The 22,294-nt window shown below is 36.0% G+C and overlaps 1 protein-coding gene across 26 annotated transcripts in view; it reads right to left on the reverse strand.

Moving 5' to 3' along the window:
- Positions 1-22,294, reverse strand: part of AHI1 (Abelson helper integration site 1) — a 227,087-nt gene that overhangs the window by 84,156 nt on the left and 120,637 nt on the right. The window contains exon 23 of one of the 26 annotated variants that reach the window (XM_015137396.3): positions 10,540-10,715. The exons of the other annotated variants lie outside the window; for them this stretch is intronic. Within the exon in view, the coding sequence (XP_014992882.3) occupies positions 10,555-10,715 (161 nt within the window). The 3' untranslated portion in view covers positions 10,540-10,554. Of the gene's footprint in view, positions 1-10,539; positions 10,716-22,294 lie in introns of those variants that run through there. 26 annotated transcript variants of the gene reach the window in all.

Genomic DNA, 22,294 nt, shown 5'->3' on the forward strand with positions numbered 1-22,294 from the left:
GTCCTGGATTTATTTTTGATGGCAATTTTTTTTATTACCATTTCAATCTTTGTGCTTGTTATTGGTCTGTTCAGAGTTTCTATTTCTTTGCGGTTTTATCTAGAAGGATAGTATATTTCCAGGAATTTATCCACCTCCCCTAGGTTTTCTGATTTGTGTACACAAAGGCTTTCACAGTAGCCTGGAACAATCTTTTGTATTTCGGTGGTTTGGTTGTAATATCCCCCATTTCATTTCTAATTGAGCTTATTTGGATCTTCTCTCTTCTTTTCTTGGTTCGTCTCGCTAGTGGTCTGTCAATTTTGTTAATCTTTTCAAAGAACCAGCTTTTCATTTCACTCATTTTTGTATTTTTTTTATTGTTTCATTTAGGTCTGCTCTGATCTTTGTTACTTCTTCTCTTCTGCTGGGTTTGCGTTTGGTTTGTTCTTGTTTCTCTAGTTCCTTGAGGTGTGACCTGTGTGCCCGTGCTCTTTCAGATGATTGTAGGCATTTATGGCTATGAACTTTCCTCTTAGCACTGCTTTTGCTGTATTCCAGAGGTTCTGACAAGTTGTAGCACTATTATCATCCAGTTCAAAGAATTTTTAAATTTCCATCTTGATTTCATTGGTGACCCAATGATCATTTGGGATCAGTTTATTTAAATTCCATGTATTTACATGGTTTTGAGGGTTCCTTTTGGAGTTCCTTCATTTATGAAGCTTAGTTCCTCTGGATACAAAATTCTTGGCTGATGATTGTTTTGTTTAAGGAGGCTAAAGATAGGACCCCAATCCCTTCTAGCTTCTAGGATTTCTGCTAAGAAATCTGCTGTTAATCTGACAGATTTTCCTTTATAGGTTACCTGATGCTTTTGCCTCACAGCTCTTAAGATTCTTTCCTTCATCTTGACTTTAGATAACCTGATGATGTGACTAGGTGATGATCTTTTTGTGATGAATTTCCCAGGTGTTCTTTGAGCTTCTTGCATTTGGATGTCTATATCTCTAGCAAGACCAGGGAAGTTTCCCTAGATTACTCCCTTAAGTATGTTTTCCAAACTTTTGGATTTCTCTTTTTCCTCAGGAACACCAATTCTTCTTAGATTTGGTCATTTAACATAATACCAAACTTCTAAGAGGCTTTGTTCATTTAAAAATTTTTGCTTTGGCTTTGTCGGATTGGGTTAATTGGAAAGCCTTTTCTTTCAGCTCTTACGTTCTTTCTTTTACTTTTGAGTCTACTGGTAAGACTTTCCAGGCCTCACCCAGCTCCCATGCATCCCAAAATGTTACTCTCATTCCCACTCTACCCTTCAGTAGCAAGGAGCTTATTTCCAAGCATCCAGTGAGCAGGGTTGAGAACTTGCCCCAGGCTACAAGCCTCTCCTCTGAAAAAGCAAGCAGGGCTTTCAGGTTTTGCACTTTCCCACCTGCTGTGGATTCTGTGCTCATATCTGCACTCCTTATTTGCTCCCTCCTTCAGATTCTGTCCAGGAAACTTTGTCTTCAGTTGAAATTGTTATAAACTTGAGCTAGACGTTTCCTTCTCTTTATGGTCTTCCTCCAATTCCACTGGTGGCCCTCCCCAAGGACTCCTGCAAGACAGTCAGGAATGCAGGAATGGCTTCCCTGAGGACCAAGAGTGCCCACAGGGCTCTTCCCACCGCTTTCTCTACCCCTATATTTCACTCAGCTCTCTGAATTTGTCTCAGCTCCAGGTAAGGTCAAATCCTTTTCTGGTGATCTGGACCTTCAGGTTCCCCAGTGAGAATGTGTGTTCAGAGGTGGACATTCCCTGTCTCACACTTTGGGGACTAAGTTTTTCAGCCATCTCACAGAGCCTGTAGCAGCAAGCTCCCTCCTCTAACAGATCTGTGGATTCTCTCGGCTTTTCTGGCATTTTCCTGCAGTAGTTCTTGGAGCAAAAGTTCACAATGTGATTCTCTGTGCACTGCTCTGTCCATCCAAGTGGGAGCTGCAAGTGAGTCCTGCCTCCTATCTGCCATTTTGAGACAGCATCAACACAGTTATGGAAACAAGCTTGAAATGCTGATGACTACTTCTCCTTGCTAAGCTTATGCCTACAGGTTGTCTTTAATTAGAGGAAAACTACTAGCCCATTATTTCTTCAAATATTTCTTCACCCATATTTTCTATTTTCCTTTGGTAATCCCAATTGCATGTTTAATCCATTTCATAGGGTCACACAGATCTGACTCTTTCTTCTTCCCATGCCTCCTCTTTATCTTGTTTCAATTTGGATAATCTGTATAATTTTTATTGTTTTGCCCTCCAGTTCAGTGGTCCTTTCTTTTAAGGTGTCCTATCTGTTGTTATCTGCTGTTATCTGTTGTTACGCTCATCTAATGAATTTTCATTTTATCTGTTATACTCTTCAGGTCTAGAGTATGCATTCATTTATTTTTCATGAAATTCTCCATCTTTGCACTCCTTTTGCTCATGGTTCCTCATAAGTTATTTAACATATGTGTAACAGCTATTTTAAAATTCTTGCCTGCTAATTCCAACGTTTTGATTATCTGTAGGATTCCTTTTATTCATTGTTCCTTTTCTTGCTTATGGGTCATTAATTTCTGCTAATTTTTATGCCTCAGAATTTGATTATAGGTTAGAACTGCTAGACATGTAATCAGCAGACTGAAATAGAAAACGTCTTCCCTCAGAAAAGGTTCACCATTTCCTTTTTCAGAAACCTAGGGTAAGGGATAGAGCTCTTTTCAAATCAAGAGTTGACTTGGGTTGGGACTGGGCTGTTGCTTAGTTAATTTCAATACACCTATTACAACTCTCCCCAAAATGAGATCAGTTATTCCTTCTAGGGGAACTTTGGGATTTAAACTTCTAGAGATTATGAGAACTCTCTCTGCCTTTCTCCCAGTTTCCTGTCAGTGCTTAAGCTGCAAAAGTCCTCTTGAAGGAGTTGGTACCATTCCTTCTGAAACTATTCCAATCAATAGAAAAAGAGGGAATCCTCCCTAACTCATTTTATGAGGCCAACATCATCCTGATACCAAAGCCTGGCAGAGACACAACAAAAAAAGAGAATTTTAGACCAATATCCCTGATGAACATCGATGCAAAAATCCTCAATAAAATACTGGCAAACCGGATTCAGCAACACATCAAAAAGCTTATCCACCATGATCAAGTGGGCTTCATCCCTGGGATGCAAGGCTGGTTCAACATTCGCAAATCAATAAACATAATCCAGCATATAAACAGAACCAAAGACAAGAACCACATGATTATCTCAATTGATGCAGAAAAGGCTTTTGACAAAATTCAACAGCCCTTCATGCTAAAAACGCTCAATAAATTAGGTATTGATGGAACGTACCTCAAAATAATAAGAGCTATTTATGACAAACCCACAGCCAATATCATACTGAATGGGCAAAAACTGGAAAAATTCCCTTTGAAAACTGGCACAAGACAGGGATGCCCTCTCTCACCACTCCTATTCAACATAGTGTTGGAAGTTCTGGCTAGGGCAATCAGGCAAGAGAAAGAAATCAAGGGTATTCAGTTAGGAAAAGAAGAAGTCAAATTGTCCCTGTTTGCAGATGACATGATTGTATATTTAGAAAACCCCATTGTCTCAGCCCAAAATCTCCTTAAGCTGATAAGCAACTTCAGCAAAGTCTCAGGATACAAAATTAATGTGCAAAAATCACAAGCATTCTTATACACCAGTAACAGACAAACAGAGAGCCAAATCAGGAATGAACTTCCATTCACAATTGCTTCAAAGAGAATAAAATACCTAGGAATCCAACTTACAAGGGATGTAAAGGACCTCTTCAAGGAGAACTACAAACCACTGCTCAGTGAAATCAAAGAGGACACAAACAAATGGAAGAACATACCATGCTCATGGATAGGAAGAATCAATATTGTGAAAATGGCCATACTGCCCAAGGTAATTTATAGATTCAATGCCATCCCCATCAAGCTACCAATGAGTTTCTTCACAGAATTGGAAAAAACTGCTTTAAAGTTCATATGGAACCAAAAAAGAGCCCGCATCTCCAAGACAATCCTAAGTCAAAAGAACAAAGCTGGAGGCATCACGCTACCTGACTTCAAACTATACTACAAGGCTACAGTAACCAAAACAGCATGGTACTGGTACCAAAACAGAGATATAGACCAATGGAACAGAACAGAGTCCTCAGAAATAATACCACACATCTACAGCCATTTGATCTTTGACAAACCTGAGAGAAACAAGAAATGGGGAAAGGATTCCCTATTTAATAAATGGTGCTGGGAAAATTGGCTAGCCATAAGTAGAAAGCTGAAACTGGATCCTTTCCTTACTCCTTATACGAAAATTAATTCAAGATGGATTAGAGACTTAAATGTTAGACCTAATACCATAAAAATCCTAGAGGAAAACCTAGGTAGTACCATTCAGGACATAGGCATGGGCAAAGACTTCATGTCTAAAACACCAAAAGCAACGGCAGCAAAAGCCAAAATTGACAAATGGGATCTCATTAAATTAAAGAGCTTCTGCACAGCAAAAGAAACTACCATCAGAGTGAACAGGCAACCTACAGAATGGGAGAAAATTTTTGCAATCTACTCATCTGACAAAGGGCTAATATCCAGAACCTACAAAGAACTCAAACAAATTTACAAGAAAAAAACAAACAACCCCATCAAAAAGTGGGCAAAGGATATGAACAGACATTTCTCAAAAGAAGACATTCATACAGCCAACAGACACATGAAAAAATGCTCATCATCACTGGCCATCAGAGAAATGCAAATCAAAACCACAATGAGATACCATCTCACACCAGTTAGAATGGCAATCATTAAAAAGTCAGGAAACAACAGGTGCTGGAGAGGATGTGGAGAAATAGGAACACTTTTACACTGTTGGTGGGACTGTAAACTAGTTCAACCATTATGGAAAACAGTATGGCGATTCCTCAAGGATCTAGAACTAGATGTACCATATGACCCAGCCATCCCATTACTGGGTATATACCCAAAGGATTATAAATTATGCTGCTATAAAGACACATGCACACGTATGTTTATTGCAGCACTATTCACAATAGCAAAGACTTGGAATCAACCCAAATGTCCATCAGTGACAGATTGGATTAAGAAAATGTGGCACATATACACCATGGAATACTATGCAGCCATAAAAAAGGATGAGTTTGAGCCCTTTGTAGGGACTTGGATGCAGCTGGAATCCATCATTCTTAGCAAACTATCACAAGAACAGAAAACCAAACACCGCATGTTCTCACTCATAGGTGGGAACTGAACAATGAGATCACTCGGACTCAGGAAGGGGAACATCACACACCGGGGCCTATCATGGGGAGGGGGGAGGGGGGAGGGATTGCATTGGGAGTCATACCTGATGTAAATGACGAGTTGATGGGTGCAGCACAGCAACATGGCACAAGTATATATATGTAACAAACCTGCACGTTATGCACATGTACCCTACAACTTAAAGTATAATAATAATAAATAAATTAAAAAAAAATAAAAATAAAAATTTTAAGTAATTTACACAACACCAAAAAAAAAAATAAAATAAATAAAAAAAAAAAAAAAAAAAAAAAAAAAGTCCTCTTGAGGAGAACTGATAGACGAAGAGGACTGAGTGACATTTGGGATCTTTCAGATTCCAATCTATCATGCCAGTCCACATAGTACTTGGAAGTTCAGCTCATCTCTCCTTGCCTCAGCAGTAACTCTGCTTATAGAAGGCTTGCTCCTCTGCTTGCCTGGTTTCTATCTCAATAAACACTCCCATGTACTAAAGTGACTGCTTGTCTTTACTTCTTGATGCAGTAGGGTTCATTTCTCTTTGCAATTTATTTTATTTAGAATTATCTGTGGCCACATCTCTTTGATGGCTTTTTAGTTTATGTGAGGTCTTCTCAACAATATGGTAAGAGTGATGATCATTACAATGTACATATTAATTAGAAGCAAAATTCTACTTCCAATTAGTTATATTGTTGCTTTTTAAAATTTTCTTGTTTTTGGTCTATTTCAGTGTATACTCCCTTTTTTTCTTGCCTGTTAATCTTGAATTTTTGTTTTCAATTTTACCAACACTTAAAATCTGCTATTAGTTACCTTCTGAATTCTAACAGTAATAAATACATTTATTATTTATCCAAATAAATTTATGTCTAAACCTCTCTCCAACCAAGATACTATACTTACCAATATCTCCTTGCTTCACATCAAGATTAAACTCTTAGAAGGCTTTTATTTCTCTATTCTTTTTATATAGTTAAGTTTAAAGAGATAAAAATGCATGGGAATTTGTAGAAGTGCTAAGTGTGAATTTATGAAACAAAATGACATAGTGTAAGAAAACATCTAATCTTTTTCTCTATGCCTAACAGAAAAATCTAATGTTTTCCTCTGTCTTGAGATATCTGTTTCATTCAGTTGTCATTTGGTTACAGTACTCTCTAAATCCTGGTATATCCAAATATATCCAAAGCCTTCCTTTGGATAAGAAACCCTTTATCTTGGTTGCCTATATGTTACTCCACTATCAGCCAGCTTCTAGTGTTTTAGATATGTCAAGTGCTCATCTGATTTTCTTTCCTATGTAAAGAACCTGTCACTCCTCTGTAGAAGCTTGTGATATTTTTCCTTTACCTAGGAAATCAAGAATTTCACCAGAGTATGGCTGAGTGCCTTTGTTATCATTCATCTTTTCCTGGGACTTGATAAACGCTTTGACCTGCAGAGTCTTATCATTCTTCTGCTCAGGGAAATTTTATCCTATTATTTAATTTTATAGATCATCTTTACCTTCACAACTTTTATCTTTGTGATAATCTTTTCAAATAATCTTCTATGTGAACATCCTTTCTACTCTAGAGATTTTAACATTTGAAGTCATATAGTTTAGTTTCTTTCTAGAGATCTACAAAGACTAAGACAAGAAGGCTGGCAAACCCTGGAGTGTATATCAGAATGAAGTTTTCCTGGGATCTCAGGACTAATATGTCAAGGCAAAGGGTCGGGGTGGGAGGACTTTGTTCTACTCAGTGTTGAGCGAGGATCTGGGCAAGGTAAGCAGGCTTTTTTCCAAATGTGTGAGTAGAAAATTAAGTTTTCAGAGTTCATTGAGGGCTTTCAGCCAGCAGAAATGGGCAATATCTATAAGTTTAATGTTGTAGTACATTAAGGGCCTAGCAGATCCTATGAATCATAATAACCCTAAAAAGGGTCTATACACCCGGAAGAACTGGCTTCTGGAAGAACTGGCATTCAGTCCCAGTCATTGGGAGATGGTTGTAACTTGCAACTAATGAGACTTGAGAAGAGAGGCTTACTCCTGTGCCTCAGCAGAGGAGTATCAGTTGGGCAGGTTTGATTTTGGTACAACTCAGACTTCCATCAGTATAGCTGGGGCAACAGACCACGAAGAGGCAAAGAAAATAACTTTCTTCAAGAGCCTCAGTAGCCTGAAGAAGAAGAAATAAACTAGAACTGGTAGTGACACTGATGCCAATGGAAGAATCAGTCTTTTAAATTAAAACAAAACAGACAAAAAACAGCTATTAAGAATTCTCGCCAGGTGCAGTGGCTCATGCCTGTAATTCCAGCACTTTGGGAGGCTGAGGCAGAATTGTTTGAGCCTGGGAGTTTGAGACTAGTTCTGGCAACATAGTGAGACCCTATCTCTACCAAAAAAAAAAAAAAAAAAAAAAAAAAAAATTAGCTGGATGTGGGTGTGCATGTATAGTTTCAGCTACTTGGGAGGATGGCTTGAATTGAGCCTGGGAGGTCAAGGCTTCAGTGAGCTATGGTTGCACTACTGCACTCCAGCCCAGGTGACAGGGTGAGACTTTGTCAAATACACACAAAAGAAGTTTAAGTTAATTACTAAATAACAAGATAACCCTATTTTAAAGGAAGGAAACAGTGGCTTTCAGAACGTAAATTAGAAGGTAGGTAACATTCCTAAGGTCATATAACTAAAAGCAGCAGTACCTGGACTGACACCCACACCTCTAAGCCACAAACCCTTCAGACCCATTTATGTGTTTGTTTAGCCCCTGTGGTTGGGACCTGATTTTTTTCATCTTCATATCCACAGTGCCTAACCCAAATGCTTAAAATATAGAAGTTCTTCAAGAATTGACTCAAATATTAACTGAATGAATCTATTCTCCTATGCAACATTCACCAGATTCATATGCTACAATGCAGTGTTAGGTGTATTAGTCATCTGAATGCCTGAGTTAATGTACTAGGACTGTCTTAAAAAACGTTAATTTACCCTTTGGTAATGTTCCTAAACTTAGTGCAAAACTGAAATGCATTACAGTCATGTGCTGAGTAATGATGTTTTAGTCAATGACAGATCGCACATACAATGGGGGTCCCATAAGATTACAATACTGCATTTTGCTGTACCTTTTCTATGTTTAGATACACAATTATTTACCATTGTGTTACAACTGCCTGCAGCATTAGGTATGGTCATATGCTGTACAGGTTTATAGTGTAGGAACAGTTGGCCATACCATACAGCTTAGGTGTAGTAGGCTATACTATCTAGGTTTGTGTAAGTACACTCTATGATATTTGCACAATGAAAAAAATCATCTAACTATGCATTTCTTAGAATGTATCCCCATTGTTAAGTGATGTATGACCATACTTAAATATTTCCCAAATTTCCCAGATAGTAACACAGTCTAGAGAAGATAATAAAAGAAATTTTATGTTTCTTGGGAGACACTTTGAGTATTTATTTTGTAGAAAATCAGATCATGACATTTTACTCTATTGTGCCTAATATGAACAGCTGAAAGCATACATTTTTTTAGTTTTCCTAAACCTAAACCTTACCGACTTTTAACTCAGGACTATGATCAAAGAAAGAAGAACAAAGACAAACAGATATGCTGCAAAACAAAAACAGGCCAAGTTTTGAAGACAGAACATATATCCAGCAATCTTATGTATCATTCATTAACAAGTGGTTACAAGCTACTCACTAAGCACAAGGCACTGTTCTGGGAACAGGAGAAGCTCTAACCTCCCTTTCAAGACATCTTATGAGTTACTTGTTTCAGGCATCCTATGTCAGTTTTGGCAATCCCCGTGGATCTTTCTATATAGAACAGAGATAGAATTATGCTTTGATTATCTGTGTCTATGAAAACATGAAATTTATTATATTCCAATAAAATACAGTTATAGAAGGCAGAGATCTTTTCTGCTGAATTAATGTGAAGAAGTTATCTGTCCTGAGACTGCAAGCCTTTCTTAAGAATTGGAAAAGAAGGGGAACTACATTTCGCAGAAAATATAATTTTATATCTAGTAAGTCCAAAAGAATCAATGCTAATATTAACACAATCAGTACCAGAACTAATAAAATAAATTGGAAAGTTAGCATCATATAAAATTTAATATGCAAAAATCAATTTCTCTTTTTTTTTTTTGGAATGAAGTTTTGTTCCTGTTGACCAGGCTAGAGTGCAATGGTGCGATCTCGGCTCACTGCAACCTCTTCCTCCCAGGTTCGAGCAATTCTCCTGCCTCAGCCTCCTGAGTAGCTGGGATTACAGGCGCCCGCCATCACGCCTGGCTAAGTTTTGTATATTTAGTAGAGACAGGGTTTCACCATGTTGGCCAGGCTGGTCTTGAACTTCTGACCTCAGGTGATCCACCTGCCTTGGCCTCCCAAAGTGCTGGGATTACAGGCGTGAGCCATCATGGCCGGCCTCAAAAATCAATTTCTATTACATATTCAACGAATTAGAAGATATAATGAAAGAGAATACTTCACTTATAAGGGCAATATAAATAATAAAATATATGAATAAATATAACAAAAAATGTGTAGAACAGTATGAAGAACAAAAATACTTCTGAAAAATACAAAAGTATAGGTGGTCCTTGACTTACGATGGTCTGACTTAACGATTTTTCAACTTGACCATAGTTTGAAAGTAACATGCTTTCAGTGAAAAGCATACTTTGAGTACTCACACAACTACTCAGTTTTTCACTTTCAGTGGAATATTCAATAAATTACAAGAGATATTCAACACTTTATTATAAAATAGGCTTTGTCTTAGATGATGTGGCCCAACCACAGGCTAATGTACACTTACATCTAATGTACGTCTAATGTACACTTACATCTAATGTAAGTGTTCTGAGCATGTTTAAGGCAGGCTATGCTAAAGTATGATGTTTGGTAGGTTTGGATGCTTTTCTGACATATTATAAGTTTATCGGGCTATAACTCTATTGTAAGTTGAGGAGTATCTAATTGGAATATCCATGTTGTGTGACAAGACAATGTAGCATCATATAAATGTCAGCTCTCCCCAGGACAATATATAAATTTAATATGATTTTAATTTTTAAAAAGTTTTTCCCAGCACTAGACAAGTTGATTCTAAAAATCATGTAGAAAAACATGCAAGAATACCTTAAAAAAAATCCCGAGGGGAAAAGAACGAGTGACCACTGGAAATAAACACTACTTAATATTAGTATATATCATAAAAAGCCTCTGTAACTAAAATAATGCAGTATTAACACACGAGTAGCCATGTAGATGAACAAAACAGATTAAAATGTTTAGAAAAAGATTCAAGTACATATGGTATATGAAGAAGAAGAGATATTTTCCAATACGTGGTGTTGGGACAATATGCTGGAGACAAGTGAATGGACCTTCTGAAAAATAAATTGAATCCATATCTTGCAACATTTGTGCTGCAAAGTCAAAAGCCAAATGACAAAGTGGGAAAAATATTTGCAGCCTTTATTATTGATAAATGACAAGGCTCCCTATTATGTCAAAAGAAAGCACACAAATATACAATAAAGATAAAACTTGATTTTGTAAAAATTTATTTTCAAGTTATGTTCACTGACAGGATCTAGAAGCAATGATTCCCCAATAGAAATGAGTGTACTTAGTCCCAGATTTTAGTTTCTAAATTGCATTATCTATTAATAGTACCAGAGTTCTTTAGATAAATGACTGATTGCAGTTCTGGGGTAGGGAGAGTACCAGACGAACTCAGGACATTATAAGCATGGAAGTGCTCAAAGGCTTACTAGTTCATGTCAAAGACACAACAGCAGGAATGAATGGGCTCTCCTTTGCCAAATTAGGGGACAATTTGAACCACACACAAAAAATGTTAGAAAAGTAGTATAACAAATTGAATGAAAAAAAAAAACCCCATAGTACTCATATAGAAAGAAAGACGGGAACCCAGGGGGGCGGTGGTGGTGGTGTGTGTGGAGGGAAGAAAACATTCGACTGAAGAATACCAGCCAATAAACATAAAGGTGATAACAGCACTAGAAAACACCATTTTGTATCCTCTGCCCACTACAATAGTTAGTTCAGGCCAGGATCATCAACGGACGCTGAAACTATGAAGTAGGCTTACTAAGCTCACTAAGTAAGGAACATACAGAAGGAACAAAGGAAGGCTGGGAACCAGATATTCACATAGCCTTAAAGTATCATTCCACATATTCACATAGCCTTAAAGTATCATTCCACAGATTATTTCAACAATTACAAAGAAAAATATTAATTTTTACAATGAAGAGATATGGTGTTCACCACCTTAATTAAGAACTAAACTTGACAACACCAAAAGTGGGACAAGCTGACATGATATGCACCTGATATGATGCAAACCATTTACAGGTACTTTTTAGATATTTTTCACAGTATTTTTGCCAAAAAAGTTTAGCCTGAATATAATCAGGATGAAATACATTCAAAATGTTGGACATTTAATAAGACAGTTGGTCCAGTCTGACTCTAAAAAGTCAATGTTGTAACAACCAAAAAAAGATTCTAGATTAACTGAAATTAAATGACATTAAAATGACAAGACAAGCCATTTAAGTATGAATCTGGACTGGATGCTGAATAAAATAAGCATGCAAACAAAAAACTGCTTAAGACTTTTTTGACACAATTAGGGAAATCTAAATATAAACTGTTAATTAGATTAGAATCTTGGCTATTTTTCTTAGGTATGATAATGGTACTGTGGTTAGACAGTAAAATCTCCTTACTTTAGCAGATGTCTGATGAAGTTTTGGGAAGGAAGAAGCAAATGCAAAATTAGGGGTTTTATTTTACATTTTTTCAATTTTTTATGGTTTAAAAAAATTTCAAAATATGGTTGGGGAATAATAGGCCCTGAATAGACATTAAATTATCTTATAGTAGGCAAACTGAATCTTCAACGGTTTTGCCTGAATAGACATTTAATTATCTTATAGCAGGCAACCCAATCTTTAACAGTTTCGAACACTGTAAAGTCTTCCACATAAGCAGAGTAATATGGTTTTGAGTTATTTTTTTCATTCATTCATTCATTCATTCATTCATTCATTCATGATACAGGGTCTTGCTTGGTTGCCCAGGTTGGAGTGCAGTGGCATAATCATGGCTCACTGCAGCCTTGATCTCCTGGGCTCAAGTGATACTCCCAGCTCTGCCACCCGAGTAGTGGGACTACAGGCATGTACCACCACACTCAGCTAATTTTTAAATTTTTTTGTAGTAACGGGTCTCACTATGTTGCCCAGGCTTGTCTTGAATTCCTGGCCTCAAGCAATCTTCCTGCCCCAATCTCCCAAAGTACCAGGTGCCTGAACCACTGAGCCCAGCCAAAGTTCTTATTTTAAAAATGTCTCAGCATTATTAAAAGCAATTAGAAAACAAAGCACTCCTTCTCAACTCTGGTTTATTAGATCACCTTCCTAAAAATAAGAGAAAGCTAAAAAATTAATGCATGAATGAAAAAATATTACGTATTTATATTCTACATGTTGATTGCTCTACTCAATAAATTTACTATGTTTATTGAAAAATAGTAATTTTCTGGGAAAATTATTGTCCCAAATCAGAGGTATCAGTTATTTATAATTCTCCATGATTAGTATTTGTTCCTTTACAATTAGAAAAAAATACATTTCAAGGGATAATTTACTAGTATATGTCCTGACTCTGGGGCCATTTTGCATATATTACAAGACTGGCTCTGATAATTGTTAGATATGTGATTTTGGAGCAGTTATTTGTAACTCACATCTCTGGGAAGACCTTCCTGGGCTATGCCAGTCTTTAATAATCTGTATTATTTATTTCCATATATTAGTCAAAAATAAAATTCACTGATAAAACGAATACATAAAGTTAGCAGAGATTTAACAGACTTCTAAACTAATGCCCAAATAATTGTGCTAACCAATAATCAAATACCAACTATACTAATTTCCACCTAAAACCATAAAGAGTTGCCTACAGTTTTTAGTATTTGATAAATTTCCTCAGTAAACTCTAATATGGACTGGAGTCTGTTCAAATCATATCCTTTGCGACATGCTCTAGATATCCTATCTGAGGCTAGTACGGTGTGTTCCTAATAAATTACACTGGCAGAGCCAACAAACTTCAATTCTGTATGTTCAATCCTTAAAATATAACTTAATATCTGTCTTTAACATTAATATTTTTTTAACAATAATATTATAGATGGAAAGTAGATTGACAATAGATTAACATATAGATTTAACAATATGTTATGGACTGAAAATCAAAAGTACAAATATAACAAGGATAAGAAAGGTAAATTTATAATTTCAGCATTTCCTTTTTACTCAGATTTGTTATACTGCAGAATTAAAAAAAAATACAAAAGAAGCTTCTTGTATTTTCTTGTTTCCTCCTTTTTTTCTTTACTGCCTTTTTGGGTAACAAACATTCAAGTTATCCACCTCATAGTCACTCCTAATAGTTCTTAGTTTCTTTTCACTAAATAGGCTCTTCCAGCTTATCTCATTAGCTCCCATGGGCTCAAATACCACACATATACCAATGACTCCTTCATCTGTACTTATACTCTAAGCCTGTATTCCAAAATACACTGTATAGTTCCTAGCACAGGGCTTGACTCACAGTAGGATATTTAATAAATGAGGTTCAAATGAATGAGCAAGCTATTAGATATTGTGTTTCAGAAATGCCATAATATCTTGTAGGCATTTCAAACTCAATATATCCAAAATACAATTCATTATCTTCTTCTCAATATTCCTATATTTCCTATTTTCATTTATGGATTGCTACCCACTCATTCACCTAAATTAAAAGCCTCTGGCACCCTCAAATTCTACTTGTTTTCTTTTCGCTCACATTCTAGACCTCCATGTTAATGATTTAACATCTCCACTCTCTTACTGCAACCCCCTTCTCCTACCTCAGTTATTAGATCACCTTTTAACTGGCCTTCCTAGCTGGAATGCCCTAACACATTTTATGATTCTTCTCGTCTTACAATTAGTTCACATACTGTCTTCTCTATGAGGTCTTATTATCTTCTCTAACACAGAATTTGTTACTACATCATCTGCCCTCTCTAGTACACTTCGTTCATTCCTTTTACAGCAAATATCAAACTATGCAATCCCATCTACCTACCTTTTTAAAAATAGGTATCCAGTGAATACTAGCAGTGCTAGGGATGGGGCTGAGTTCTGCGCTTCATTTCTACAAGGTTCTGTACAATCTGGGCCCGCTGCTACCTCTCTGGATTTACTGTCTTCTACTTTCCTCCTTGTTCCCTCCAGTCCAGCTATACTGACCTCTTTGCTGTTCAAACTGCATATCAAGTACAATCCTGTTCCAGGATCTTGGATGGGGATGCTATTCTCCCAAACAACTCAGTTTCCTAGCTTCTTTCCTTGCTTCCTTTTTTTCCTAGCTTCCTTTTTGCCAAGCTCCCTCCCTTCCTTCCCTCCCTCCTCCCCCGCTTCCCCCTCTCCGTCCCTCCCTCCCCCTTCCCCTCTTTCTCCCTTCTCCCTTCCTTCTCTCCCTCCTTCCTCCCTCCTTCCCTTCCTCCCTCCCTTTCTCTCTTCTTCATCTAAATTTTGCTTAATTCTCAGTTACCTTGTGAAGCTTTCCTCGACCACCCCATTTAAACATTTAAACAGCAACCTAACCCTACTCCTCAGGTACAACTCCCTTCCCTGCTTTGTCATTATACTGTTTTTATTTAGCAGCCCTCTGTATCTATGGGTTCTGCATCCATGCATTCAACCAGCCATGGATTGAAACTATTCAGAAAAGAAATGCATCTGTACTGAATACACAGTCTTTTTCTTGTCATTATTCCCTACGCAATACAGGACAACAACTATTTACATAGCATTTACAATGTATTAGGTATTATAAGTAATCTAGAGATGATTTAAAGTATATAGGAGGATGTACATAGGTCATATCCAAATACTGTCCATTTTATATTAGGGACTTGAGCACCCAAGGACCTTGCTATCTACAAGGGGTCCTGAAACCAATTCCCCAGATACTGAGGAATAATCAGACTACATTTGCTTCATGTCATTCTCCACTAGAAGGTAAGCTACACAAAGATGAGAAGTTTTACCAGTTTTGTTCACTGATACCTTCAGAGCACGTATAAAAGTGCCTGGGACACTGTAAGTATGCACTGGGTACTTACTGACTGTATAAATGATCTTGCACTCCCAGTACCTGCATGTGTAAAAATCAAACATCTTTTTAAGTAAAATAAAACCTCCCCAAAAGTATAAAGTTAAAACAAGAAGGGATTTAATGATGGAAAACATTTTTTTGGTCTATTATATTGGTGTGGTATTGAGAATGTGAGATGGCGTGAACCCATTTTTCCAGGTCTTTCCATAAAACAGACATTTTAAATTCTAGGGAAAACTTTTAAATTTAAACTTTGAACATAAGCATGATGATTTAGAAAAAGTTTTCCATATCCAAAGCAAAGAGAAGTCATTTAAAAAAATATGCTTATTATGTTATTAATTTTTTCCCTATAGTAGTTCAGTGAACATTAAGTACATTAATTTGCCTGTTATAGGTGCATTTATAACTGCCTTTTACATTTGCTTTTAAAGTGTTTTACTTTCAACTCTTCATTAAATCTTCACTTCAAAATCAGACTAAAAAGACTGAGATAACATTATGCCTCATAATGTCACTAACAAAGGAGGGAAAAAAAGGAAAAGAGGACTCCCACAAAAAAACAAGCTTCACTGATTCTGAGTTGGCCAAAACAAAACACCTGTTCATGCTCTATATTTCTCAGACAAATTTAACAGCAATGAGATGTAAAAGACTTGATTCTTTTTAAAAAAGTGGCAAGTATATACAATAACACATACACATACAAACACACCCACATAGACATTGATATGATATACAAACACAACCACATAGACATTAATATGAAATAAACTGGAGTCCTTTACAAGTATAAACTCACTTATTCTCAGAATATTGCAAGATCCTTGGGAGACAGATTTGAAAAAAGCATATTAATTAATTAAGGTCATTATATGACTTGTGACACATGAGCCTTACAAAAGGCCAGCAACAAAATCCAGATTCCGAGTTCTAAGCTATCATTTAGAGAACTAAATAGATGATATTGTTGTATATTTCATGGGCAAGATAAACTTCTAAACAGTGCCATAAAACTACGTCCACTTTATAAGGATGATACATGTAATCGGATTTACTCCCCTGTCTGCACTGCCACAGTGTTTTATATGAATGTCCTGTTGAATTTACCACCATCATATTATAACTATTTCTTTGCCTGCTGGACTCCCCGGATAGACTGGAAAGCCTCTGAGGGCTTTCATCTTCCATTTCTCACAGTGCCTGGCAGGGTCTCTGTCATACCGTAGGCTCTCCATAAACAATGCTTGATGAACTGCTTCAATTAATTTTTGAAAATACTAAAAACGTTTTTATTTTTTAAATTGAATAACAGTTTTCATTAGAGTACTTCTATTAAAATGTAGTATTTCTGGTTCTTCTCAAAAAAAGGATGGAAACCAGTCAGAAATCGTTCTTAACTTTTATTCCTTATGAATTACAGTTGAATGCTTTCTTAGAGAAAGTTGAGGAAAAAAGTAAATTGTCTGAAGTAAGAACAATGTTCTGAAAAAAGTAAATTGTCTGAAGTAAGAACAATGTTCCACTTTTTACTTATTAACCATTTATAACACAAAAATCTCTTACGTTATTTAAAAAAAAATGACCAGTCACGCATATAGTCATTTGTCACTTTCCATATTTCTCAATACCTTTGCTCTCACACTGGTAGGCAAGTTGCTGACTAAGAACAACACAGTGATTCTTTACATTTTCATTCACTTTTCATTCAACGAAAAGGCTTCTTTAAAATGTGCATTTAAAATTCTAGAAAATACAAATCAACATTATCTCTAAGTCTCTATCGTTACCAGATGGTCTGGTTCCTAAACCTAATTTCCATTGTTAGTTAATGTCTTCAATAAGTGACGATATTCATTTCCAGAAAACATTACCAGTAAATTCTATGATATCACAGACTGTTCACTATCCAGACCAAACTGACTAAACCACAAAATGCAAAAGTATGCACTTCACTTCTGTAAGGGAAACCTTAGGGCTATTCTGAGCATAGTTTTAGCAGATTATGGCCTGACTAAGAGTAAATGACTAGAGTAAGTAAGATTATGACCTAAGAGTAAATGAGAGCTTAATTAGATAGCCTCCTTCTTCTGAATTTCCAGAGCTTTCAGTAGACACAAACTAAAATGTTTGAAAACTAAAAATTTCTCGTCACAGATTTTAGTTTTTAAAAAGTTACTTTGAGACATAGGGATTTACAAAGAAAATAATTATTTATTTATTTATTTATTTATTTTTTTGTGATACAAATGCTATTTCATTTCTCCCCCAGAGGAGGAAACACAAAGAGCTGCTTGCGTGGTTCCAGGCAGTGCCCATCCTAAGCAAAGTTAGTTAAAAAAAAAAAAAAAAATTATTTTTTAAAAATTGGATCATTTACCACAGAATCACAGAATATAATGGCTGAAATGAACACTGATGTGAAATATGGGACACTGAGTATATATTAATAAATTGGAGAAAAAGACCTTTTATTTTAACCGTGAATTAAAATACTTTTCATTATCAGAAATGTGTCCAACATTTTGTATATATAAATATACACCATAATAGTGAAGAACTAAAGATGGCTTAAAATTATGATTCCTTCCTTCCTTCCTGCCTTCCTCCCTCCCTCCATCCATTTCCTCCTTCCCTCCTTCCTTTTTTTTTTTTTTTTGGACGTAGGGTCTTGCTCTGTCACCCAGGCTAGAATGGAGTGGCAGGATCATGGTTCACTGTAGCCTCAATCTCCTGGGTTCAATCGATCCCCCTCTGCCTCAACCTTCTGAGTGGCTGGGACCACAGGCATGTGCCACCACTCCCGGATAAGTAAAAAAAAATTTTTTTTTTTTTTTAAAGAGACAGGGTCCCACTATGTGGCCCAGGTTGGTCATGAATTCCTAGGCTCAAGTGATCACCTGCCTCGGCGTCCCAAAGTGTTGGGATTACTGGTGTGAGCCATCTTGCTCAGCCAGAACAGGATACTCATTTTCTTCAAAGGCATGTATTAAGTGTATTATCAGAAAAAAAAAAAGTTATAGAAAAACATACTTTAAAATCTACATATTTGGAAATATATTTTACAACATTTTGTATGACCAATTATCTTAAAAATTGAACTGTCCATTTCGATTTGAGATTACAAAATTATAAAATGCATTTTATGGTTGATAGTAAACTATATTAATGTAGTCATATTCTCAAACTATAAAAAAAAAAGTTACGCCTGGTCATAATAATTGAGCTATTTTATAACCAACCCTCTCACCTGTTGCAGCCATATAGCATTGTTGTAATTCTTCCTTCAATTCTCACCTTTGAGTAAACTGATTACTGAGCTCCCTTTACCCTAAAGGCAAAGCAGTGAGTTGCAAAACATTTACTACTTTCACCACGGTATAAATTATGTTCCAATAAAGTAGTTGAAACCTTTAAAGGCTTCTACTTTATATAATAAAAACCACTTACTGAAATGTTTTCAACAATATGCCTAAAAGTTATATTTAGAAATAATACATATGTACCACAGGAATACAGATTTTAACATAAGACATTTACTAGGTTTAGTTCTAAGAACACAGTGCTTTCCCATTCTAAAATTTAGTGGGAAGTTAGATAAATTTAAAATTAAAAGGTTCAATGATTAAAGTAGTTCTGAATATAGTTATAAAGATACAATCTATTATTCCTGTTGCACTAAGACAAACAAATTTTGGTATTTAAAAACTTTCACTTGTAGTAAACATTTTCCTGTCCTCTATTTTCAAACTACACGTCACTGAGATGAAATAATAACTTGCTCAAGTCACAGCATTAAGCAACAGAATCTGGATCTAAATACAAATGCCTCTGACCTCTGGCTAAGTGCTACCAGAATCTCACATATTTATTTAAATAGGAAAAATTAGACACTTCTAGAGTCCCTATTCAAGTTAACCAAAATTGCTTATTAATAACATCTTCAAAATCATGATGATGAAATGCCACCACAAAATCTTCAACATTTAGGCAAGTTTTATTATTAAATGTGTTACTTGTATTTGTTTTTTTAACTGGTAATCTATTCTTTATATTGTAACACCTGATTTGTTGGGAGTCAGATAATGAAGTGGATTTTATAAACCTGCACTGGCCCATATGGTACCTACTGGCCAGATGTGGTTTTTAAAATGTAAATTGGCCAGGCATGGTAGCTCACGCCTATAATCCCAGCACTTTGGGAGGCTGAGGTGGGCGGATCACCCGAGGTCAGGAGTTCAACACCAGCCTGTGCACCATGGTGAAACCCCATCTCTAGTAAAAATAAGAAAATTAGCCAGGCGTGGTGGTGGGCACCTGTAGTCCCAGCTACTTGGGAGGCTGAGGCAGAAGAATCACTTGAACCTGGGGGACGGGACGGAGGTTGCAGCGATTTGCGATCACACCACTGCACTCCTGTCTGGGTGACAGAGCAAGACTCCATCCCCCCCACCCCCTAAAAAGTAAATTAATTAAAATGAAATAAAATTAAAAATTTAGTTCCTATGTTATACTAGCCTCTAGCTACCATAATGGGCTGTGTACATCTACAGTTCAGAAAAGAGGTATGGGTTGAAGATAAAACATTTGAAAATCACTGACATATGAGTTTTATTTAAAGTCATGAGATCACTAAGGGAGTGGGCAAATACAGGGAATAAAACAGGGTCAAATTGCAGTGAAACAATCTTATAAGACATGGAAGAAAAGAGGAAGAATTAGCAAAGGACAATGAAGAGTGCCTAAAGAGATAAGAGGAAAACCAAGAGAATGTGGTATCCCAGAAATCATGTATTTAGAAGTGATCAAATGTGTCAAATGCTGCTGATAGGTGAAGATAAGAACAAAGAATTGACCACTAGAATTAGCAATGAAAAGGTCCCTTTTGAGCTTGAGAAGAAGAGATTAGAGATTTCAACAAATTTACAGAAGACGGAAAACGATTAGAAACATCTGTCTGAATACACTGTTGGAGAGTTGTAGTAGACACAGAAGCCATCTGACGATGAAATCTGTGAATTTGGAATCAGCATATTTGGAAGGGGGAAAACCTGAATGAAAACCAGGAGAAGTAACAGAAGATTCATTTGTACAATACCTAAGCTAAACAGGCTGTGAAATCCCCAGAAAATGAAGGATGCCCAGCATTAACAGTCCGCCACAAAACAAAAACAAAAACAAAACAAACCACAGTGGAATTGTCTCTAAAAATAATAGCATGAACCATCTGGGAAGCATGTAGCCTTCTTAGTGTGGATATGCTGTCCCAGTTATACTCATTTTGGCAACTTGCATGACAGTATCATGTGGGCCCATTCACTTTACTTGTTTACCCTAAACATAAGCTGCCAGTTAATTTGTGCTAGCCATGTATATGAAGTTTTCAATATACTTTCTGCTTAGGTGAAGAAAACAGTGAGATTGTAGAGCCATTCTCAGAACAGAAGAAGAAATCATATTTGTACCCAGTTCTTTATTTTTAAAGAGACACTAAGGATCATCAGATATATAAGGAAAAACCATTGGCATGAAAGAAAAACACAGGATACATAAACAGATTAAAAAAAAAAACAACTGAACACAGAGGAAACATCGATTGATTTAGGAAGGTATAATGGCAGCCAGAAAACATCAATACAAGAAAAAACAAAACAAAACAAAATATATAGGACATGAAATGAGACAGAAGACTGAAATATAGACGCATATAGACACTTCTTTCAGGGAACTCCTGGCAATGATTATATTTCTGTTACACATGTAAATAGCTTACATATTTTACCACATAAGTTTGAGGCTGAGTATCTTTCCTGAAATTAGATTGTATATTTCAGAGCCATACAACAGCTCTGTCCAATTGTGCCTAAACTCTCAAAAGTTTTACATTTGATCTTTTTTAAAAAGATGCTATATGCAAATAACTTCTCTAAGTCTTTAAATTAAGAAGTTATCATATATCAACGGGAAAGCTTTGGAAAAGGTAAACATCAGAATTCTATAAAATAAAAATTAAATGATCTAGCTCATACTTTGGCTATGGTAGTATTAAATTATGTAGTTTTCATATTCATTAACTCAATAAGATCTCATCTTAATTTCCTGTAGTTCATGGTCTTCCATTGCTTGCTTTTTATTTTTCATTGTTGATATAATTATTTCACTTTTAAAATTTATCTATGAGGAAAATGCTACAATATTCTTTGATAACTGAATTTAGAAGGTTTTTAAATGAAATACATCAATTTGCAAATAAATGTGACTGACGAAGAAAAGCTTACACTAAGTTTTCTATTTTTAACAGATAGGGAAAAAAGTTGAAATTATGAGACTGGAACCATATGTGTCATATAAATATCATACAAAATAGCTTCTTACAAAATAAATGGCTAGGAAACAGCGAGCAGATTCAAGCTCATTTGACTCTGTTAATTTAAATAAGCAAAGTTTGCATTCACATTCTCCCCTCAGACAGCATTAGGAGAAATTTAATATCCCAACAGGGACACTAACTGCATATCCCTGTACATGAAGAACCATTCATTAAGAACATTAATATTCACTAGAGTTAATAAAAATGATTCTTAAATTAAGAAATGACAAGTGTGAAAGCATATTTTAAATTATTAACATGTTTAGAAACACAGGTTCAAGTGGCATTTATCATCAAAGATACAGGGGCTTTCATCACAAGTGATGAGTAAGTTTTGTTTGTTTGTTTGTTTTTGAGATGGAGTCTCACTCTGTCGCCCAGGCTGGAGTG

This window comes from Macaca mulatta, chromosome 4 (assembly GCF_049350105.2).
Source record: "Macaca mulatta isolate MMU2019108-1 chromosome 4, T2T-MMU8v2.0, whole genome shotgun sequence".
NCBI classification, from domain to species: domain Eukaryota; kingdom Metazoa; phylum Chordata; class Mammalia; order Primates; family Cercopithecidae; genus Macaca; species Macaca mulatta.